Consider the following 24,624-nt stretch of genomic DNA (forward strand, 5'->3'; position numbering starts at 1 on the left):
CCCAACCCCCATGTTGAATTGTAATTTGTTTAATGTAGACAGACTGTGATAACTTGTTGTGGGAAAATAACTTACAATCATTCAAAATAGGAGGCAGCTGTCACACGAATTAACTACATGGACTACAGGTGTATGTGTGTGTTTAGGGAAGTTGTTGTGGTGGTGTTTGTGTAAATGATAGTGGTGGAAGGTTGTACAGCTTACTCCTATGTGTACTATTGACAGCTCCAGCCGAGTGTTTAGGAAGGATGCTTTGTTGGAGCTAGACTAGTTGGACAAGCAGTACATACTGGCATGCTCACATGGTATATTCTTTATGAACACATAGAAGAACGTATGATAAAGGAATGGTTAGGAAGAGCAACATCTCTGATGTAGGGAATGAATTGTTACTGAAGGCTCTCCATCTCCATGTTAGTTGCCTGTTTGGGTAAGAGAGTGCTGACCAGTCCTACTGTAGATATTAGAGCATTCAATAGCCATTACTGCAACTATGAACAAGTCAGGAAGAGGGCCACTGACATTAGTCATGATATGAAAAAAGTGCTCTCCATCTTGTACAGGAGGATAGGGCAAGAGAAGGTGGGCTGTTGGTTGTACTAGCTTTGACAGAGATGGTAGAGTTTCTGGCCTCTCTGACAGAAGGGAACAACTCATCACAATCCCATGGTGGGTGTGACGCCCGCACCCTGGCCCAGCAATCAAGAATCCTCAGTCCTCACCACTAACACCAGAAAGGGCATCTCATAAAAGAGGAAAGGATAACAAATACACACAGTAAAGTACAATTTCCCTTAAGTGCACACAGAGAACACAGGCAGTCTGGGGCTGGTTGCTCCGTTGCTCTCCAGGTCCCCAATAAGACTCCCCACTGGCACAGCTATAGGGTCCAGATCTCAGGCTAGCTGGCAAGCTAACCTCCAGTACCCTCTCTGTCCAACCAGTGCTTCGTGTCCCTGCCCAAGTAGCTGACACACACACACTTTGAGATAAGTATTTATACAACTTCACAGACACTCCTGGGAAAGGCTGACACAGATTCTCCAGCTGTGCCCCTTTACCCAGACTATACGGTAGTAATCACTGCCACCACCAGCTAATAATTATCAGCTACCCAAAGGCCCTTAAAAGGGGTGTCCAATTATCACTGTGCAATATTATTATCCAATTGGTAGTATAGCCCTGGGCTAAAGCTATAGTAATGGCTTAGACAGTAAACTCTATAAAATGTACTCTAGAGATTAACTTATCTCTACATAAACCAGCCACAGGTAAAAGGTTTTTAAAATATTTAATTATACATAATTAAAGCACAAGACAATACTACTACACCACAGTGCTATTCAAGAGTTCAGATATCACACAGAAACTTAAAATAATTATGTATTACAGTTCTGACATAACAGAAAAACACTTAGTCTAATATTTATAGTCCTAGCTATTTTTACAAGAAAACATACTTCTAAAATAACTTACTTAAGACAACAGGCAGTGTTGTAGGTTAGATGTCCAAGATCAAAATGCTTAATAATCTCTGGTTCTCACTGTTTTAATTGAAACTGCAGTTGTGGTAAAACATTACATCATTTGTTGACACTTTCCTGGTTCCCAGGCCACACACAACTGCATTTACACTCTTTTACACTTAGAGTAATAAAAGACATTCCACATGTAAATTCTGGTCATTAACTTTAGCCTTAAAACAATAGGCAGGATGCTTACTCCAGACTCATCGACTCCAAATTCTAACTTCAAAGGCAGTCATGAATTAATTTTAATTTCAAAGGACAAACAACAAATGCTTGACTTAGCTTTCCTTACAGCAGATGGCAATGTTGCTACAATCTTGAAGTTCAATATTTTACAGGGTTTTCTTTCATTTAAGACTCAAGCCTGTATTTTACATTCATATTTACAAATGCCAGAATTATGTATCAAATTCTATTTGACTAGACTGGCAGCCTTCACCCTTCTCTACCAGTCTTCACAGTGGGGATCAGACCTCAAAGCCGAGCTGCAGCATGCCCCAAGCGTATCTCTCGGACATGCTCCAGGCATATATTGCTCTTCCTGTATTAAACCATTATTAATTTTGATTAATCCCTTTATGACTGAATATCTCACTGGTGTTGTGTGCTTCATATGTTTAGGTATATCAGGGATACTACCTGGCCACCTGCACAAGGTAAGGTATACTACCCATTATTGCCATTATACTGTGTAACTTTGCACAATGAGTAAAGTAGAGGTGATGGGTTATAGTTATACTGAACCTTCTGCTTTAATGTCATCACAGGTGATTTCCCGTCTTGCTCCTCCACTGTGGAACACCTCTCATTGATGCTGGAGAAACATCTGTCTCTGGTCATGTTATTCTTAGGGAGCACAGTGTCTGTGCTGGACATAGGGAGTGTACACACGATCTCCTACCCACACCATTGACACAGCCTGTGTGACTGTTCAGATCCAAGAGATGCACACCACACAGGGTGGACTTGTTAGTGTGGACACATGCAATCATGTCAGTGTATCCCCCCTACCCCCATGGCGCAGCTGTCAATGTCTGCCATAAACCCCAACCATCCTCCAACACCTTACTAATGGATACTAATCCTAAACCTGCACCTTACTTTAGAAAACCCCATTTTGTAATACTACCACACACAAGACACTGAGAGAGTCATGCACACACCAACCCACATGCACAACCCTAAGTCTGTCTTCTTACTTAGCCCTTATTCTACACAGATGCTCCCACCATCTAATGCTGAAGTGTTCAGCATATCTGAAAGTTTTGGTGTTAATACCCCAAACTCACACTTACATTATCCAAATGCAGTTATTCTTCCTTCTTCCACTATCTTCAATGCTCAACTGCATTTCAGTATCATTCACTCTGCTGCTAAACTGTGAGTTTGACAGAGTGAATAACACATGATCGTATACATATGTGGGTACCTACTACATGGCCAACAGGCAATCTGTTCACACGTATTCCATGATGTGTGAAGTCATCATATGTAATGCACTTCAAACAGATTATTTGGGAGAAAGATATTTTTGTGATATCTCCAAATACTGGAAGAAGGGAAAATGTTCCCCATTCAGAGTTGGTATAAGTAGCAGAGGGTGTAGGGGCTTAATTTAGTTTATTTATTTATTTTTTTGGGAAGCCCACTTCTTCCAGCAGTTTAATTTGAAGGAATGGATCTCAATAATGTTGCTTTTCAGTCATTAATCATGTACCTATTTATGTGTGTATGTCTGTGTATATGTGTGTACATATATATATATATATATATATTCCTCACAGCGGTCGAGTGATGCTAAAAAGACAGGCAGGTAGGTGCGAGCGTAAATGGGCATGCTTTCGTTGAAGGCCGGGTGTCAGGCTGGCAACTCACCACTGTAAAAATCATGAGCGGACCGGAGTTCCGCTGTGGCGACCCCTAACCGGGAAAAGCCAAAAGTCTTTTTATATATTTATATGTGTATCTATCTTTATTTAAATAGATATATATAAGCTAGGCTATGCTGCTTACAGTTGATTATTTTTAGTGATGTACTGTTTAATATAATAAATGCAGATGTGTTAATACTGTTTGTTTCCTTATTTCAACCATCTTTCAACTGTATCCTGTAAGGATCTTTTCCTTTATCGATGCCCACCCTACTGTTAATAATTTGGCTGTTGATGCCATGAAGGTTCCAACTACCTAGGTACTATCATCTCATGTCCAGTGATACAACTTAAGTATAAGTAGCAGAGTTTTAGGAACTGCAAGAATATGGTTACAAAGAAAGTTGATAAAGTTTGATTAAAAAACGAGGTCAGCAGAGGTGTAGAGGAAAATAAGATGGTGGTTTCATGGTTTGTTGTAGTTATAAAGTGAAATTATTTTATTTTTTTATACTTTTGGTGTTTACTCCAAATGGACTCACAATAACACCAGCACTCGAGAATCCAATAAAAAGAACTTTAATTACCAAACATAAAATATCCAGTTAAGCGCTTTCATCAAAAGACTTCATCAGAACTAACTCATTATCAAACAGTTCTCCATTTAAACAAAATTCTAACATCACATGACATTAGTTCAAAGATTCTTAAAGTGCTAGTGTCCGTTCTAATTGCTCCTTTGCGTAAACAATATATGACAACCTTATAGTGCTTTGACATACATATTTATGTGCTTTACCTGCCTATTATATCACAAATAGATACATTTGTACAATAACTAAAAAGAATTAAATCGACTATATTTTAACTATAATAATTAATTTATATTTAAAAAAATGCATGTTAAAAAACATTTAAAAAATTGTTCCATTTACAAGTAGATTCTACACTTAACTACCTACTAAAATGGGCTTAATTGATATCTGCTCATTTAGTCCAGGGTATGTAGAAGCATTCAATTTGATTTGCCACCTGACGTCCTTGTCACTTATTTTATTTTTGATATCACCTCCCCTTAAATTCTTTTTAATAACTTCCAATATTCCAAATTTAAACGCCGTACATGTAGTATTATCTTTTAAATGTTTCCATAATGCGTTGTTATAATCTTCATTTCTAATACTGTATGTATGATCGTAAATCCTGTTCCTTAAACACCGGGTGGTCATACCCACGTAAAAACATGGGCAGCTGTTACAGGTGGCCAAATAAACTAAATTAGTTGTCCTACAATTCCCCTTCTGGTATTTAATTCTGGTTTTATTATAATTGGAAAGCACTATTTCGTCCTTTTCTACAATGTACTTACATTGTTTGCAGGTACCACACTTTGTGGTACCACATCTCCCTCCTGTATCCAAATCCTTTTCAAATTTCCTTTCCAACAGTGCCTTGATGTTGTTACCCTTTCTTGTAACAAAATGTGGCTCGTCCCCCACAATTCTAAACATCCTGTCATCCACCTTTAAGGTGTTCCAATTATTCTGAATAATTTTCTTAACATCCCCACTAAAATTGCTATATTGCAATACACATGCCATACCATATTTGTTGGCTGTTCCCTCTTGGTCATTACAAATTCTGTCCCCCTCTGATGGTTTTTCCAAGCCCACTCCTAGTAAGGGTTTATATAGTTTACCCCATTGTTTTCGAACATATCCTGTAACATCGTTTATCAGATCAACCATTAGTCGAGAAAATCCCACACCTAGTAGTGGATTCTTGGGATTTTCCTGGAAGGTTGGAACCTGGACTAGCCCAAGGGGTAAACTGGATGGTGACAATGGATGTTATGGATCTCTTTTCGAATATACCCAGGGATGAAGGTTTGCAGAGATTACAGGACAGCATTATGTGGTCTAAAACATTATCTTGGGACAAAACATTACTGATTACGGGTTTCATGGAAGTGGTATTAACCCACAATTATATATGGTATGAAGGAGAATACTGCAAACAGGAGAAGGGAGTGGCTATGGGGGCAGCTTGTGCCCCCATTTTTGCCAACCTTGTAGTATTCGACTGGGAAAAGGAATACGTTTTCAACACACATTGGTACCAACATATTTCCTGTTATTTTCATTTTTTAGACGATATTTTTTTTTTGTGGAAGGGTGATTTAGAACTCTTAAATAAGTTTCATGAATATCTAAATTCATGCAGTGAACACTTTAAATTCACAATGAATAAACATCATGAAACTATACCATATCTGGATGTACAAATTACATTAAGGGATGGAAAATTCAAATCTAACATTTTTAGGAAGAACACATTCAGTAATACCTACCTCCACTATTCAAGTAATCATCCTTGGGCCCAAAAAAAGAGTATTATTAAGGGTCATTGCATACGGGCGGCCAGGATGACCTCTGAAAGGGAAGACGTAGATATTGAATTTGAAAAAATAGTTAGATTTTTTAAGGAAAGGGGATACCCGATTGATCTGATAAACGATGTTACAGGATATGTTCGAAAACAATGGGGTAAACTATATAAACCCTTACTAGGGGTGGGCTTGGAAAAACCATCAGAGGGGGACAGAATTTGTAATGACCAAGAGGGAACAGCCAACAAATATGGTATGGCATGTGTATTGCAATATAGCAATTTTAGTGGGGATGTTAAGAAAATTATTCAGAATAATTGGAACACCTTAAAGGTGGATGACAGGATGTTTAGAATTGTGGGGGACGAGCCACATTTTGTTACAAGAAAGGGTAACAACATCAAGGCACTGTTGGAAAGGAAATTTGAAAAGGATTTGGATACAGGAGGGAGATGTGGTACCACAAAGTGTGGTACCTGCAAACAATGTAAGTACATCGTAGAAAAGGACGAAATAGTGCTTTCCAATTATAATAAAACCAGAATTAAATACCAGAAGGGGAATTGTAGGACAACTAATTTAGTTTATTTGGCCACCTGTAACAGCTGCCCATGTTTTTACGTGGGTATGACCACCCGGTGTTTAAGGAACAGGATTTACGATCATACATATAGTATTAGAAATGAAGATTATAACAACGCATTATGGAAACATTTAAAAGATAATACTACATGTACGGCGTTTAAATTTGGAATATTGGAAGTTATTAAAAAGAATTTAAGGGGAGGTGATATCAAAAATAAAATAAGTGACAAGGACGTCAGGTGGCAAATCAAATTGAATGCTTCTACATACCCTGGACTAAATGAGCAGATATCAATTAAGCCCATTTTAGTAGGTAGTTAAGTGTAGAATCTACTTGTAAATGGAACAATTTTTTAAATGTTTTTTAACATGCATTTTTTAAATATAAATTAATTATTATAGTTAAAATATAGTCAATTTAATTCTTTTTAGTTATTGTACAAATGTATCTATTTGTGATATAATAGGCAGGTAAAGCACATAAATATGTATGTCAAAGCACTATAAGGTTGTCATATATTGTTTACGCAAAGGAGCAATTAGAACGGACACTAGCACTTTAAGAATCTTTGAACGAATGTCATGTGATGTTAGAATTTTGTTTAAATGGAGAACTGTTTGATATTGAGTTAGTTCTGATGAAGTCTTTTGATGAAAGCGCTTAACTGGATATTTTATGTTTGGTAATTAAAGTTCTTTTTATTGGATTCTCGAGTGCTGGTGTTATTGCGAGTCCATTTGGAGCAGACAGTATCATTTAGTGTTGGTTACTAGTTGTTCGCTGTTCCAGTTATCTGTTTACTTTTGGTGTTTACCATAACAGTTTGATGTTTTGAAAGGCTTAGCGAATCAGTTAATTTTATTTTTAAGGCTATTTTCTAGATACATGGATATATACGTTTACACATGTGCACACATATGCAGACATATTATGTCACAGCTTTTGAAGTAATAATCTAGCCTGTTTTATGAACATCTAAAGACGTAAATTACTTATATTGCTAATTTATCAGCAGGATATAGGATTTGACATAATCAACCCTGAATCTATGGTACAAACCACCTTGTGCCATTCTGTATCCATAACCAGTTAATTGTTCCAAAAAGTCCTTACATGGCAGACCATGCTAATAATCAACATGGCTGTAAACACATAAGGCTGCTACCTGGTATTTAACAATGCTTTCTATATGGTTGCCTGTGTTTGTTATGTTGGACAGATCAGAAGTAAAGAGGTATAGTTTTGGAACTCCAGTGGTATACGTTTCAGATACAGAAATCTACAGTATACATATGGGCATATACCTTTGCAAGACATTAGACCACAGAAACTTCTGCAGTGAAATATGAGTCAGGCAAAGGATTATGAGTATCATCTGGCAAAGCTTGGAATTTTAAGTTGCTTTGTGACAGAATAATACAAACAATAAAGTATAAGCTATTTTGTTGGAAGATTTATTGGATCAGCAAAGAAAGCAAAATTCCACATCCATTCTGTATTTCATTAGTAAGCAGCACCCTGTTTCTACTCACTTAGGTAAAGAACACTAAAAGCATAACAAATGCATTAAACAGATGGTAGCAGGCATAGAAAGGTAGCAAGAAAATGTCAGAGGGTTCTTTGTATTACAATCCGTGGTAAGAAGTACTGTAATATGGAATGAACATGTTGTAAATTCAAAGAAAAAAGTGCATGAGAAAATAAAGTTGTATCAAATTAAAATGTGTGTACATAATTGTTTAAAAATAAAAGAAGGTGCATTTTGTTTGCCTTTTTGGCAGCAGTATAGTATGTGAAAGAAAATGAGTAATGGGTCCTATTAGTGAGTCAACTGGCACTCCAGCATGTTATGTATGGATTCATGCTTAGTTTGCTGAGTTTGTCAACAGTACCTGAGTGGGGTATAGCATTGAATGCCCTTAGCTAAGTCTAGGTAGGTGGTATGCACCATTTTCCCTTCATCCATTACCTTGGTGACCCTCTCATAGGTTCATAGGAAGTTACTAGGCTAATAGCCCCGGGCCCGTACAAGCCTAGTCATATCTGTCCCGAGTTGCCCCAGTTGTCGATGGTTAGGTGAGTGAAGTTTGCAGAGGTAAAGGATTGTGTAGTTAATACTGACTTCCTCTGTTCAGGAGGGACATGGGCACCACCCCAAGAGTGAATTTGTGGTCACCTATCCATTGATGTAGGTCGCATTCGAAGAAGGTCAGGGAGATGCTCGGTTTCACATGAATTGGAAGATTGTTCCAGAGACATGGCAGTTTCAGAGAGATGTATCTATCTCTCCAGTATGACCTGTTCATGTCAGAGGCTAAGTTAAAATCCCTGGAGCGAGTGACTCTCCTGCAGTTTGATTTATGCATATGTAGCATTTCCATCAGGGCCAGGTCAGAGACTGAACTGTAAGCTAGGCACAGGTCACCTCTTAACAACCTGTAGGAGACTGAATATAGTGGCAGGGCTTTCATTCTTTTGTGTACCCTGTAATTTCTTGGTAAGAAACCTCTGTGGTCTTTCCAATTGTTGCAGGTGTATGGTGAGGTACATGCAAAAAGGAGCATTGTACTCAATTACTGGTCTAATGAGGGCACAGTATAATGGAATTATAACATCCTTAGATCTAGATGTGATGCCTTTACTTATAAGATATGCCACATAGAAGGATTTCCTTACTGCTGTAGTATGTGGTAGCCCAAGTTCAGATTGCTATCAACCTGAATACCCAGATCACGTACCACTGCATCTAAACTTAGGGGGTGCTGTCTTTAATGTAATTAGCAGGGATGTCAGCTTTGCCATTGGAAATAATATAGCAATTTTTGCATTTAGCTTTAACCTGTGGCTTTGGCAGTAGTCATTTGTCTACTGTATGTTAACCCTCTCTGCAGTATATCAACAACATTGGGGGTCTCAATGATTGCTCTCAATTTGCAATCATCAGTGAATTTGATCAGTCACAGGCTGTCCAAATTTGCCTGGACTTCTGAGAAATAACGGGTCCAGAACAAAACCCTGGTAAATGGTCCTTTACTAGAGGTGAAGTCACCCATTTTGACAGTATATGTCCTGTAGGTGAACCAGTTGGCTACCCATCTGCTAATGTAGGGGTAATTCCGAATTGGGAGAGTTTCTGTATAATACCTGAGTGGAGGATTGTGTCAAATGCCTTGGCTAGGTCAAGATAGGTGGAGTGGGGGATTGTGTCAAATGCCTTGACTAGGTCAAGATAGGTGGTATGCACTGTTTTTCTCTTGTCCAGGGCCTTGGTGACTTTCACAAAGAAGTCAGCCATGTTTAACAGGCACGATCTACCTTTAACGAATCTGAACTGAGTTGACTCCAGAGTTTGGAGTTTACCTATGTCCTTATTAATAAGGTCCATAATGAGTCTTTCCATCATAACCTTGCAGCTTGAGGCTAGTCAAGCTTATGGGCCTATATTACCTATGTCCTTATTAATAAGATCTATAATGAGTCTTTCCATGACCTTGCAGCTTGAGGCTAGTCAAGCTTATGGGCCTATAATTCCCAGGGTCAGTTGATGGTCCACCTTAGTGCAGAGGGATTACCGTTGCTGTCCTTCATTCCACTGGGACATAGTCAGTTTGTAGGCTGTAGTTAAACAGGGATCCAAGTGGGTCTGCTAGGTCATGTTTTAAGTTGTTTAAAAGGCAACCTGGGATGTTGTCTGGTCCCATTGATGCTGTGTTTTTGGCTTTGGAGAGCACCAAGATGACCTGCTGTCTTGAGATAATAGGCTGAGGAATGGTGGCAGGTATACTTTGGGGGATGACTGGAGGGGACAGAGGGGTGGAGTTTGCTCCAAATCTCTCAGCTAGTAGGTTGACTATTACCTCTGGTTGAGTATGGGTGGTGCCATCGGGTCTATATCAGTCTGTCGAAATGGCTGAATATCGAATACCAGATGTTCGAACTGGGAAGTTCGAACACTGATTATTGCGAAGCCACGGAACACCAAATTCTTTCCCAGGGAAAGAATTTGGTGGGCCGTTTCTGTGGCTTCGTGATTATCAGGACTGTGGTGGGAAATTACGGGTCGGGTTCAGGTAAGTGTGCGATTGTGTGGCCGTTAGGGTTAGGGCGCGGGTTTGGTGAGTTAGGGTTAGGGCGCAGGTGAGGTGGGTGTGCAATAGTGACAGACTTTAGGGTTAGGGCAGGATAGGTGAGTTAGGGCGTGGGTCAGGTGAGTGTGCGATAGTGACGGACCTTAGGGTTAGGGTTTGGGTTAAGGTAAGTGGATAGGTAGTAGTGTATGTACAGTTTAGTGTAGGGTTAGATGTAGGATTTAAGTGTATGTGTGTGGACTGATTTTTTTTTGGTGTGCTTGTGTTGTGTTTCTAGGAACAGCAATTATTTTCCCCTGGAAAAAAAATTGCTGTTCTAAGACTTTGATGTTTGTGCAATTCATGATTTGAAGTTCGAACATATAGTGTTCGAACTTCAGCCATTTCGATGAGCTGATATAGACCCGGTGCCATCCACAACCAGTTCAGTGCATGGCTGGGTATTCCCTTTTAGATTTCAGGCATAGTTAAAGAATGCCTTGTGATTATTCTTAGCTAGGGAGGCTATTTTTGCTTCATAATTAGCTTTGGAGGACTTGACAAGATCTCTAATTTGTTTGTTTAAGCTGGGGAAGTATTTCTTCCTCTGATGAGCCAGTTCCCCCTTGTTCTTGGACATTAGTTTCTTTCTCTTGCTGTATACCCTGTTTATACTAGGGGTCCACTGGGGTGGCTTACTTTTATGGCTATATGTGGTTTTAATCCAGTCAGGTACAGCCAATTCTATACAACTGCTTAAGTGGTTGTACAGGGCATTGATATACACCTCTGCTTAGGAGTCTGTGCTGTGTTTGTGGGGACTTCGAAACTTATACTCTCATTTAGTAGGAGGTAATTTATGTTTGAGAAATTCTTAACCATTTTTGAGCTTGATGGGGTATCTGATCTTATAATTACACCAAACAAGACTGATTTATTTTCCAATATTACCAGGGAGGACATCACGGGGGGGGTTGCAATAGTGAGTACTATTTTCAGGATATTTTTTAGCCTCTTGTGGGTGTGCTGACTAGCTTTTCCAGATCATTTGCATTGACAAAGTCCAAGAACCTCTGAGCCAGCATGTTTATGGTCTTGTATGTTTCCCAGTCGATTGTAGGATAATTAAAATCTCCCATGAGTGAGGTGTTGGGCTGTATGGCAAGTGACTCTAGTAAATCCAGGTATGCGGTATACTTTTCCTGCTTCATGGTGGGGGGCCCATAGCTAGCTATGATGTGGTAGGGGGCTTTGCCTGTAGTTAATTGGACATGGAGTATCTCAAGAAAGTCATAATGTTTCACCAGTCTTGAGGTATACTTATACTTAATGAGGATGGATACAACTCCTCCTTTGGTTCTTTCATACTCAGTTTGTGGTCTGAATGTACAGAAGCATTATAGCCCTTCATGGCTGGGGTGCTTTACGTGCATTTGAGCAATATCACTGTGTTTGCACAGGTGTCAGCATCTTCCAAATGTTTAAACTCCTAGCACTAAGCAGCATTATCATGAGTTTATCTAGAGAGGATTTTATGTTGGGAGGTTGGTTATTTTGACACTGCATAAAAAAGCACAATAGGGGTGGCTAATGCCTTTGCCTGTATCCAAATGTCTTCCCCGGCTGACAGATACTGGATCCTCTTGGACTGACACCAAAAACCACACCAATTGTTAAAGTCAATCATTTTTTGTTTGTATTATGGCATCATCCTTAGAGAAGGTAGAATGCTGCTTAAGGCTAGGCTTATACCTGCCTGTGACACAATCTGAGTGCTCATGCCATGTCACTTTTCATATAGTCCAGTGAGGTATGTCTCAAGTCATTCACCCCCACATGGACTATGAAGGAGTCATACCAGAAGTTGTGGTTGAGTGACTTGATGGATTCTGGCACCTGACAGGTAGCTAACCATAACCCGTTCCTTGTCCAGCCTGGTGAGGAGAACATCCATGTGTCTCACAGTGAAGACATCTATGACCAGTACATTTGGTTTTGTGGTATTACACCTTATGGACTTTTTATTGAGACATTGGTGTGTGTGTGTGTGTGTGTGTGTGTGTGTGTGTGTGTGTGTGTGTGTGTGATTATGTGTTGTGATTATTTTTTTGCATTGTCATGTGTGTACGTCTGACAGGTTAAGTAGACACGACCTTCCTTTGACAAAACCAGACTGGGTTGGATCCAATGTGTGTAGGTTGCCGATATCTTTGTTGATAATTTCTGTGATAATTCATTTCATGTCTTTTTATTAGTCAGACTGATGGGTCTGTAGTTTCCCGGGTTGGTTGATGGTTCACCCCTATGAAAAGGGAAACCATTGCTGTCCTCCATTCGTGTGGTACCTAGCCTATTATGAGGCTTTAGCTGAAGAGTGACTTAAGTGGTCCTGATAGGTCATGTTTCAAGCTTTGTAGGAAGCAACCAGGGATATTGTCTGGACCCACTGAGTCTGTGTTATTGGCCTTAGCGAGTGCGACCTTGACCTTCTCCTTGCTAGTAGTTGTGAGGTTATGCTAATAGGGATTTCATGGGGAGAGAGTAGACACTGAAGTTACAGCTGTATTTGTCTGCTGGCAGATTCACTATGTTACTCTGCTCAGTATTTATTTATTTATTTTATATTTGTTGACCAAGATAGTCTGACTGGATACATGTCCATTTTCAGCAGGGGCCCGGGGGGAAAAGCTCTACAAATATAAACACAGAAAAGTGATATAGACAATACATAAGACAGACATTATACAATAGATAAGACACACTGTATGTACAATCTTTAAATCAGAAATGAAATAAAATAAAAGCATGTGACAATAAGGTAGAATTATGACATCCTAAATTAGCAGAATTAGAATGCATAATACAATTGTGGTAAAGCTCTTGAGTAATAGAGATAATACTAGTCAAGATTAGAGCAAGGACATAGCCAGTGCGATTTTAAATATTTTTTTGAGACTTAATAGTGTAAGTGAGGATTCTAGAGTGAGGTCAGCAGGGAGTTGGTTCCAGGTTTTGCCAACCGAGTTGGCAAACAAGGTGTCCCATGCCGAGTTGTTGGATTTGAATGTTTGAACCATAAGTCTATTGGATGAGCGAAATGGTCTGAGGTTACAATATGGGCTGACAATATTTTTGAGTGCTGGTGTATTATCAGGGTGGTGGAGTGCTTTATGTGCTACTATGAGCTGTTTAAACTGTAGTAGGGAAGGTAGTTCAAGCCGCCCTAGAAGATTTAGCTTGTGACGGTGGTGTGTCCTATATCCAGAACCAGTGGCAAATCTAGCAATGTGGTTGTAATAGCAGGATAGTTTGTTAAGTTCTGATTTATGCAAGTGTGTAAGTAGTGGAGATGCATAGAGAAGGGTGGAAAGGAGATGGGAATGGGCAATAGCAGTTCTTGCAAGAGGAGTGAGGAAAGGTTTGAGCCCATAAAGGAACCAGGTTTTTTGTTTATGGTTTTGATGGTTTGATTGACATGTACATGGAATGTAAGGTTATTGTGTACTATAACTTCCAGGAGTTTGGTTTGGGCTTCAGGACAGATAGTGATCCTATTATTAGATATTATGGTAATGGTTGGAGGGTTGGACCCACGGGTGGGGGAGAAAAGAAGCAGCTTAGTTTTTTTAGGGTTTAAGATCAGATGTGGATTGGTGAGCCAATTTTCAAGTGTTGATAAATATTCTGGGTTAGAGTCAGTAGATTAGTCAGATAGGTGGCTGAGCAGATCAACATGGAGTCATCTGCGTATTGAATGAATGGTGCTTTAGGGATAATGGTGTGGAGATCATTGATAAAGATGGACAACAGAAGGGTTCCCAGTATAGAACCCTGTGGGACTCCTAAGGTGATAGTAGACAGGGTGATAGCTTATCCTGCCATAGGTCTGTCTGTTGTCATCCAGAGAGGTAGGACTGAAACCATTAAAGAGAATGGTAGTCTAAGGAGATGGCTTTCAAGGTACGGATGAGTAGCTGGTGGTTAACCATATCAAAAGCCTTGGAGGGATCGAGAAAGAGTGTGGAGGAAAGTAGGTTGTTATTACGATTGTGGTTAATGACGTTAGAGAAAGAGAGAAGAGCTGAGGTGGTACTGTAGTTTGGCCTAAAGCTGTGCTGAGTGTCAGCCAACAGCTTATTCTGAATGAGGTGGTGCATAAGTTGTTTATGTACACATTTTTCATCATTTTAGCTAGAGGTGATAGAATGGCTATGGGTCTGAAATTTGACAGTTCTATGGAGCTGCCTCCTTTATGTAGAGGTATAACATGGGACATTTTCTAGATTCAGGGGATGAAAGCTTTAGAGAGGGATCTGTTGATCAGGATTGCGACAGGGTAGACTATGATATCAGCAGCTTTTTGCAAATACTCTGCAGGGAGTAGGTCAGCAGCTAGAGTGGTAGGATTTAATTTCCTAATTAGACTTCGGATTAGAGTGATAGGAACAGGTTGAAAGCTAAAAGAGAATGGAGTATTGGGAATATTGTTATCTAAGATAAAGCAGCTGGGAAAGAGTTGGCTGCCCAGGAACAGGATAGTTTCTGTGAAGAAACTGTTGAATATATTTGCAATATCTACTGGCGATTTGTGGGTAGAAGCTAATGGGGCAGGAGTAGAGGTATGTCCTGGGTGAAGAAGTCTATTTATGCTGGCCCAGAACTTTTGGGATTTGTTATGTTTTTTTCTGTTGCAGATGGTAATAGAAGTTTTTCTTGTCTAGGATAATAGATTTTTTAGTGTTGTTCCTTAATTGTCTATATCTAAGTTGGTTTTGTGGGTCTTTTGTAGCAAGGCAAGTGGCCCAAGCTTTGTTTCTAAGTAAAATTTTAGACTTGGTGTCTTTTGAGAGCCATGGTGCAGTTTTTGTTTTGGTTGTGATAGAGCGGGTAGGGGCATGAGAATTAAGAATGGCAAGGAATTTCGTACTGAAGTATTCCACTGCATCATCCAGTGGAATTAGTTTTAGGACAGACCAGTTACATACTTCGAGTTCATTTTGAAATTGGTAAGGTTAGAGTTCTTGTTGTTCCTTATAGTTTTGTATGTGGGTAATTGGGGGTTATCAGCCTTGAGTTTAATTATGTAGGTGAGGCAGTGGTCACTTAGGTCATCAGGCAGAGTTCCTGACTTGTACATTTGGGGATGGCCATTGATAAGTATCCAATCTAGGGTACTTTCTTTGCTATTGGGTTTATTGATCCTGGTGGGTGAAGAAATGATATGTGAAAATCCATGTAAGTTAATATGGGTAGTGGGAGATTCAGAGCAGGTTCTCCAGTCAATGTTGCAGTCTCCGAGAACAATGGTTTCTTGGAGGTAGTTACTAGATAACCATTGTAGTATGGCTTCTAGTGTATTAACGTTGTTACCTGGGGGAATGTAGACACTGACAGTGTATCTGAATTTGTTTTTTTTAATTTGTAGTTTGGTAATGAGAATTTCAGCATTATTAACTTGGGGAGGTTGTTGGGTATCTGCCGTAATGGTTAGGTTAGATTTGTAGAGTATGGCAACCCCACCACCCTTCAACCCCACCACCCTTCCTATTGGCCCTGTCTAATCTAAGTATTTGATACCCTGGGGGTAGTATCTTATTGTCTTTAGTTGCAGGTTTTAGCCAGGTTTCAGTAAGATATAATATGTCTGTGGAATGAACTGCTAAGAGGGCATGCAGGTTATGGACCTTATTATGTAAGCTTCTAATGTTTAGATGGCAGGCTAAGAATGAGTTAGGGGGCCTATCTGACAGAGTTATGTTGGTAGGGTTATTAGCATGGGAGCTAGCTGTGGCAGGTGAGGCTGGGCCAGGGTTTGGATGGATGTCTCCATGCATTGTGAGGCTGTAGTGTAAGCTATGAGTTTCAGTATTTTATATAGGAGTTTTTGGAAGTGTTTGATTTTAGGACTGGAATACTTGGATCTATTGGGTTGGTAGTATTTAGGGACATTGGAGTTGGATGTAAGGGGAGTTGAAAAGTATTCATTTTTGTTTAATACTGGTGGGGAGGAGGTCTGCAATTTAGGGTAGTGGAATCCTAGGTAGAGCTTGCAGCTGGCCTTGTTGCATTTTTGTTACATACCCTGTTAAGATTATAATTCCACTAGTGTGGTTTATTTTGGGGGTTTGTTTCGGTCTTACTTCTGGTAGGTACAGCAGCCTCTATTTGCACATTTACATGGTTGTACAGCATTTCTGTGAACAATTCCAGATAGGTTTTCTATTTGTAGTAGTTAGGAAAAATTAACTCTGTGGAGTACGGAAAGTGTCAGTATTACAGATGATTAAGGATGGAAAAACCATGGGAATTTCATATACAGTATGTGTAAGATGAACATGATAGTAGCCTTGTATGCAGCTAAATGCAGTCCACTGAAGCTGGCGACATAGCCAGGTAGTGTCTGTTGGTACAGATTAGGCGGCATTGCAACTCAGCCTGTCCAACCCAGATGGACTTGAACAGGCTAAAGCTAGAAATGAAATGTGTGAAGGCTGAGGCAGCTGAGAGACAAATACAGCCTGAGCTGCAAAGGGTGTAATGACAGATAGAAAATGAGAGCAAGGAGGAGGCAAATCCACTGAAAGGAGAAGGAGCTACAATAAATAGGAACCAGCATCAGCATAAGACTAAGCTGCTGGCCTTTTTCAGAGACACATGAATAACATAGAGCAAAAATATGTGGCAGTATCAGGGATATTCTGCATACATCCGGACAGGTGAGATGGGAAACTTGAATCATAGATGACATGGTTAGTACCAACTTGGCTCCTCAGTATAAAGAAGGGGACAAACTTGATTATTTCAGATGGGTATTTGAAAAAAAGTGTATAATTAACACCAGATTGACCATGGGCAATAGTTGAGGTTTTTAAACCTTGTAATTATGGTTAAGGCAATGGGTGCTGTGTCCAAAATGTGAGATATGGATTGTTTGGAGTATGATCAAGTTAAACATTGTTAATTTGAATGCTTTAAACTGACTCCTGATATGTACAGGAGAAAAGTTCAGAGCGTGTGCAAGCAAGTCAGATGACTGAGTGATTATGTTAGGAAAGTAAGTACTTACTTTCATATACAGGCAAGTAGTTGTCACATTACTACTTTGGAAATCCTAGCAGATATTATGATAACAGAAAAATACTCAGTACTTTGCCTGAGGACATGAAAATCTGGTTGGTAGATCAGGAGTGTAACACTGGCAAGGGAATGGCAAAAGGATGACCACTGTCTAGCCAGCAGAGCACAACTTTAGAAGAAGTGGGAACCCATCACTACACATGGTTGTAATAGAACCTATGAAGGCAGTCTAAACCCTCACAGTAAGCAATAGAGGCAAAAGTAGAAAAGGCTGGATCAGTTATTTGATATGGTCTTGAAATAAAATGTTTTCACTGTAACCGGAAGCAGCACATACAGTGCAAATGCTCCCTTCAGCAAGTCAGAGAACAAAGGCCAAAAAGGAGATCATTAAAGTGGGTCTATGTTTAGCGATCAAATGGCACATTCACTGAATGGCCATTCGTCGTACACATGACAGCGAATGTGCCATTCATCAAAAGGCCATATGATCTTAAAAAATATCCTTGAAGATCATAATTGGTCAACATAAAGAAAACAGCACAAAGAACAAAGATAGTGTCTGAGCTTATCAGTAACATAGGGATAAGGAGATCTGCCTTTTCCCCATTGTAGTACAATCTTGAAGTTAGTATATATATATAAAATTAGTGGGGGTGGGGGGTGCAGCCCCTCACGTAAGGAGGGTCTTGTGTTAACCGTATCCTCCTTATGTGGGGGGCTGCACCCCCCCATAACCCCACTAATTATACATACCAACTCTGAGATCACACTGCAGTGGGGAAAGGGCAGATTTCCTTATCCATATGTTACTGATAAGTATGTACTTCATGCCATTTTCTTTATGTTGGCCAACTATGAACCTTCAAGGATATTATTTACTATCACAAGACCTTTTGCTGCAATGCACTTTCACTGATATGTGTGCAATGAATTGCTGTTCGGTCAACATTCTATTTGATCACTACACATAGACCCAATTAAAGTAGTGATGCAGAAGAGGTAGGTTGTCTTAAAACTGTACATGCTTCAGATTATCACAAGGACCTGCAGAGTTTTGGTAGAGTTTAAAGAAACTGTACTACATCAAATGTAACCATTGTGAAGCCTACAGTTGATGGAGAGGAAGGTTAAATTCCCAAGTAGCCCACTCAAGTTAGGGCCATGAGAAGAACCATCTTTTTAGGTGCCATGTGTCAGGATTCATTTAGACTGAGTAAAGGAAGTCAAGCAGTTGGTAATGTCTGATGATATACCAGCTGTAATAGGTAATAACTTTGGTAATACAGTGCTGTGTGTACATGCTGCATCACACAGCCAATAATAGAACCGATCAGGTAGGAAAGTGGGCAGGAATAAGAGAATAGTAATGTTGCCACTTCTTACATAGACCTAGGTGAAAGCAAAATGCCTGACTTGGAGCCACAACTATCAAAAAGTGTTGGACTTCCTCTGGAAGGAGTTACTTCAGGGAAAGACGTAGTTGACAGCACCGAGTCTGAATCTGAGACACAGCTGTTCAAATCTACATAGACTTCCATTAGAATGATTACAAGGAGAGACCAGATGAGGCATGTACCAATTTCAGACGCCATTTTGCAGAACATGAGGGTGATACCATATGGTGATAATATAGTGAGTGCCTACTCTTCTAGGGCAGAAGCAGTCTGTTTACTGGAAAAGAGGGTTGTTGTACAGAAAGTGGATTCCTAAAGAGGCACAGACCGAGAGGAGAGATGTCGCAGTTTGTAGTAGAATAGGTCTTTTATCAGGCACTTCTAACAATAGTCCATAATTATGCTTACCTGGCCTGAAAAAGCAATGTGTATATGACAAAGAGGTTTATATAAGACATCAGCAGGCCAAGCATTACAAAAAGATTGAAAAGTTTGCTGGAAACTTATGAGAAGTGTCAAAATGCTGTTAAAGCAGGAAATAAAACCAGTCTGTACTGTGGTATAACAACAAGTTGATAAAAGAGACCATCAAGCAGACAGGACAGAATTATCTTTCAGGGAAAAGAGATGCCGCATTAAAAAATGGCAGAAGTGTTTATTTTGCCACCAAAACATCAGAGATCTTTGCAGACAGAACTTCAGAAGGGCCTTTCTAAATATAAAGCTGCATGGCTATGACATAAAATGTATCTTTTACCACAAGCTTAGTTTCTTGAGGGTATTTTAGCAGAGCTGAGTTGAATCTAGAAAGATGCTGACCATCTTTAGCAAAGCAGTTGGGTCTGTTGACTATTTCATCCCATGTGGACACATACACTGGCTCCCCCAAGAGTAACACCAATTAACTAGCCAATAAATGAAGCTTGTTATTTTATCATTGAATTTAGGCATCATACTTTGTGATGGTTGAATGATACTCAGTGTCAAGTTGTTGCAGTCTTCCAGTGCATGAGTAGAGAGCTTAATGTCTCTCCTCATCTCTCCCAATATGGAATTCACACGATTGTAACTTTATTTGGAGTGGTGCAGATATCTAAGTGTCCTAGAATTATCCCTAATCCTTGCACCATAGAAGAAGGTAACTGTCAACCTATCCTTTACCAGCCCTTGTTTTTGTTTTGTTAGTTTTAACCTATGGGTGGCCTGAGAAGGACAGAGTTGGTGGTGGAAAGTCTCCATTTTCTCCCCCATTCTGAGAAATTGTGTGTCTGTGTGTGTGTGTGTGTGTGTGTGTGTGTGTGTGTGTGTGTGTGTGTGTGTGTGTGTGTGTGTGTGTATGTGTATATATGTGTGTACGTGTGTGTATCCTAACGATGTCTGGGCGAGTTTCTATTGTGGTTATTTTCCTCCCGCCATGCCCTAGTGGACCGGAGTCCATTCATTTCTCAGGGTGAGTTTTCCTTTGATCTCCTAGGTCAACAGCCATTTGGAGGGGTTGTTATCCAGATGAGCAATCTGACGTTTGCTGTTCTCACTGGCATCCCTTGAGTGGGAGTGTATTTTTTGGTATTAAAGGCCTAACCCGTCCCCTTATGTGGTTATTTGGTCATTACTTCAGCATGCAGACCACTTATGCCCCTCCATCAGTTTGAGTGTGCTCCTTCACATAGCCAACAGTGACTGCTGTCACTGGGTCCTTCCCATTCTAATATATCCCTGCCCAGGGATCGTTGTGGCCTGAACCAGTCAGAAACTACCCTCCTTGGGTGGGCACTCCAAACCTTACAGCCTGCACCATCAATCATCTGAGCCAGTAATCAAACTGTGCTTGCCAAGTCCTTCATCAGGACTTTATCCTTGTAAGCCACAACTGAGCCCCAAGTTTTATTTACTGCTGGTAAGATTGCACTGAAAGGTAGTGTCTGAGCTTAGCAAAATTTGAAATCCTGTGAGCCAGTATGTTTATAACTGTGATTTGAATCTGTGTACTGCGGAGCTTATTTGGGTATGCCAGGTGTTGGCTGTTAACCAAAACAACAGCTCACATTTACTATATACCCTTAAGGTCAATTGCCCATTGGTATAGTACAGGTAACAGTGGTGGGAGTCAAACCTCATTATGTTGATTCTGTTGCATATTGTAACATTGACAACAGCAGTGCAGGAGTTAAGTCCCTTAGCCTCTGTCCATCACATATCAACAGTTGGAATTTTTAAGTTTGTTCATCATAGGCTCCAGTATGTAAGACAGGATTTGCTCTGCAGTTAATGATACCTAATGGAACTGCCATTTAAATGGTATTCAAAATGGGAAAGATATTTGAATATTGGTTAATTATTACATGCCACTCAGAAGAGGTTTATTGTTTAATCAAAAAAGTATAAACTTGAGAGAAAAAGCTTCCAAAAAGTGTCAAGGAATACAAGTTTTTTTTTTTTAAACAGATCTTGGTCAATGTTTGTGGGATGGGAAGTTTAAGGTGCATTGGTGGACTCCTTACATGTCGGTATTCACTTGTCTGTATTGATTGTTAATGGTTGTCATTGGCAAAAGTCTGACAAGTGGACAGAATGTCTCTTAAAAGACTGAAAATCACTGCTCAGTGCGAGTTGAAATGCAGTCAGACTTCTGACTGTAATGCATCTTGTTTGGTCATATATGCTGTTTACTATTTGTGCTTTTTCTATGTAACAAACAGTTTTGAGCCTAACAAATAGTGCACTCATGTTATAGTAAATGTAATTATTATCTACTGGTTAACTGTTCTTAAAATTCATTTACTGGAAAAGACTAAAACAGAGGCTGCTTTTTTAAGTCTGAAACTTCATAAATGAAAAGAAAACTTTGTTTCATGATCATTTGTAGAAAGTTCAGCTTATTCCTTTTAATGCACATCTGTTCTCTTTGAAGGTAGGATAACTTTGAAGCTGATTGAAAGAATTGTGCCATTTGTCTGGTCTGCTTAATGTGGCTTAACATGCAAAGAGGTCTTAGAATTGTTTACGGTAAAAATTTAATTGTAAAGGAGACAAGTAAATGAAACCTGACCAATGTGTTGACCAAATTAGGTTAAAGGTCTTTCACATGGTAATATGTAATTGCTTGGTCATCTGATATTTGAACCAAGTGAATTTTTTCATGTTACTTTTTTAGGGAGAAGGAAGATCAGCTGACTCGAGTGACAGAGGTTCAAAGACAACAGGCCCAGCAGGCTGACACAGCCCTGGAGGAGTTTAAAAAGCAGGTGGAGTTGAACTCAGAAAAAGTATATGCTGATATGAAACAGCAGGTGAGCACATCATAAACCATCTCCTTCTGTGTCTCTCCCTTTCATCTGGATGGGCACTCTAATGTTGCAGTTATTTCTTTCCTTTAATCTTGTTTCATCAAAGTCTCACTTTCTGTAAGTAATTACCAAAAGTGTAGCATTGTGGATAACTTCTAGTAGACGTACTATGATGCAGCTTGACATGTGTCCCTAAATATGACCTGTAATGCCATTCCAGGAGAGGTTTTTAGCTGCAAAATATATCTTCTGTCTGCTGTAATTTCTACAAGCTTTACATTTCAGTTTACATCTAAAAAATACTTCTTGTGTTGTAAGTGGAACAGGTGCTCTTCCTATTCCTTGCAGCTTTTTATGATCTATGATATTAAATATATACAAATCTGTATAAATACTTATATACATACATACCTACACACACACACACACACATATATACAGAGAGAAATATATCATCTATGGTTAAACTGATTTTAAAATGTATTTATAATCAAAGTCAAAAAATAAGACCTTTCTTTTTAAAATATTTTTCACAGCTGCCTTTTTTATTGAACGGTATCTCACGAAGTCTGTATTGCACTGTTTGCCAATTATCTGACTTTAACTCTACAGCCTTGTTACAGACTGACATAATATAAATATAGTAGACAGGAATAAGGGAGGCACAAGTGAGTTATTGCTTTTGTAGGTGTATCGTTAATAGGAACAGAAGAAAAAACTTGTAGATAACTTTCATTGCAGGCTGAATCATGTTGTGTAATGCATGAGGATAGATAGAGAGCTGTGTCACCATAGGTGCGACTTCAAACGGTGCAGATATCCTACTGCTGTTATACATGACACTGCAGATGCCTCATCTAGAATATTATGGTTTGTTTTTATGGCCATGCTGGGAGGAGGGGAGGGTGATATAAAATTACTTAGTAATGCATGATGTAGGGTTACCATGATGGTGGGAGACACTGAATATGGCGAAAGGTTTAAATTACAGGGAATGTTGTACAAAGAGGATAAAATAAGAATAGATAAGGAGCCTGTGTCACAATGAGTTTTAATCCATGGCTATGGCATCAGTCATTTGTTTACGTTGGACCCTCTTGTAGGATGTTGCTGTTGTGGGGGGATTCTATGATAGCACCCAGTTTACAGTCATCTGTGAATTTGGTGACCCAGAGGCCTTTGATATTAGCGTTTACTTCTGAGAAGTAGATGCCAAACAGGAACAGGCCCAACACGGAGCCCTGGATTACTCCAGTGGTGTCCATTCTCTTGGTGAAGGTGGTCTCTTTGATCCTGACTTCTTGGGTCCTATCTGTGAGCCAACCAGAATGCCTAGTTCTGAGAGTTTGTCAACAACACCTGAATGGGGTATTGTACTGAATGCCTTGGCCAGGTCAAAGTAGATGGTACGCACCGTATTCCCCTCATCTATAGCCTTAGTGACCCTCTCAAAGAAGTCAACCAGGTTGAATAGGAAAGATCTTCCCTTAACAAAGTCAAACTAAGATGTGTCCAGTGTCTGCAGGTTGCCAATGTCCTTGTTGATCATTTCCATGATAATTTGTTCCCTGACTTTGAATATCAGACTTGTCAGACTGATGGGTTTATAGTTCCCATAGTCTGTTGATGGTCCACTATTATTAAGAAGAATGACTGTTGCAGCCCTCAATTCATCTGGCAACTAACCTGTTTTGAGGCTGTAGTTGAAAAGTGCCTCAAGTGGTCCTGCTAGGTCTTGTTTTAGGCTATTTAGGAGGCAACTGTGGATATTGTTGGGGCCCATCGAAGCAGTGTTTTTCACCTTAGTGAGTGCCACCAGGGCCTTCTCCCTGTTGATAGTTGGGGGGGATATGTTAGAAGGGATTTTACAGGGGGCAGTTGGATGAGTGGCTGAAAGTTGGAGCTAAATTTATCAGTCGGTAGATTCCCTATATCTCCCTGGTCAGTGAAGATTGTGCCATTTACCACCAGTTCTGCACACTGCTGAGTGTTCCTTTTAAGGTTCCTGACAACTGAAGAAGGGCTTGTGATTATCATTAGCCTGGGAAGCTACCCTGACCTTGTTATTGGCCTTGTTGGACTTTATTCGACCTCTACGTTTCTTGTTTAATTGAATCAGAGAGCTCTTGTCTTTATGAGAGCTGATCTTTCTGGTTTTGGCCATAATTTATTTCTTTTGTTATATAAACTGTTAAAGTAAGTATTCCACCAGTGGGGTTTGTTTTTGGTGTTAGATTTGAGCTTACTCCATGTACGTACAGTAGCCATAATGCAACTATTTATATGTTTGTACAGGGTTGCTGTGAATAACTCTGCAGAGATAACTATGTTCTCAGGGTTTGTGGAAACAGTGAATTTTGGCAAAGTAATAATTAATAGGATGTAGTTTGCTTTAGAATAGTTCCTAACTGTTATGGATTT

The 24,624-nt window shown here is 39.7% G+C and overlaps 1 protein-coding gene across 2 annotated transcripts in view; it reads left to right on the plus strand.

The window, feature by feature from the left end:
* CEP112 (centrosomal protein 112) overlaps nucleotides 1-24,624 on the plus strand; it is a 3,283,222-nt gene that overhangs the window by 1,559,962 nt on the left and 1,698,636 nt on the right. For both annotated transcript variants that reach the window (XM_044085107.1, XM_044085108.1), the window contains exon 18: nucleotides 22,071-22,206. In XM_044085107.1, the coding sequence (XP_043941042.1) occupies nucleotides 22,071-22,206 (136 nt within the window). The remainder of the gene's footprint in view (nucleotides 1-22,070; nucleotides 22,207-24,624) is intronic.

Source organism: Protopterus annectens, chromosome 10.part0, assembly GCF_019279795.1.
Source record: "Protopterus annectens isolate FY-2018-M chromosome 10.part0, PAN1.0, whole genome shotgun sequence".
Taxonomy (NCBI): Eukaryota; Metazoa; Chordata; order Ceratodontiformes; family Protopteridae; genus Protopterus; species Protopterus annectens.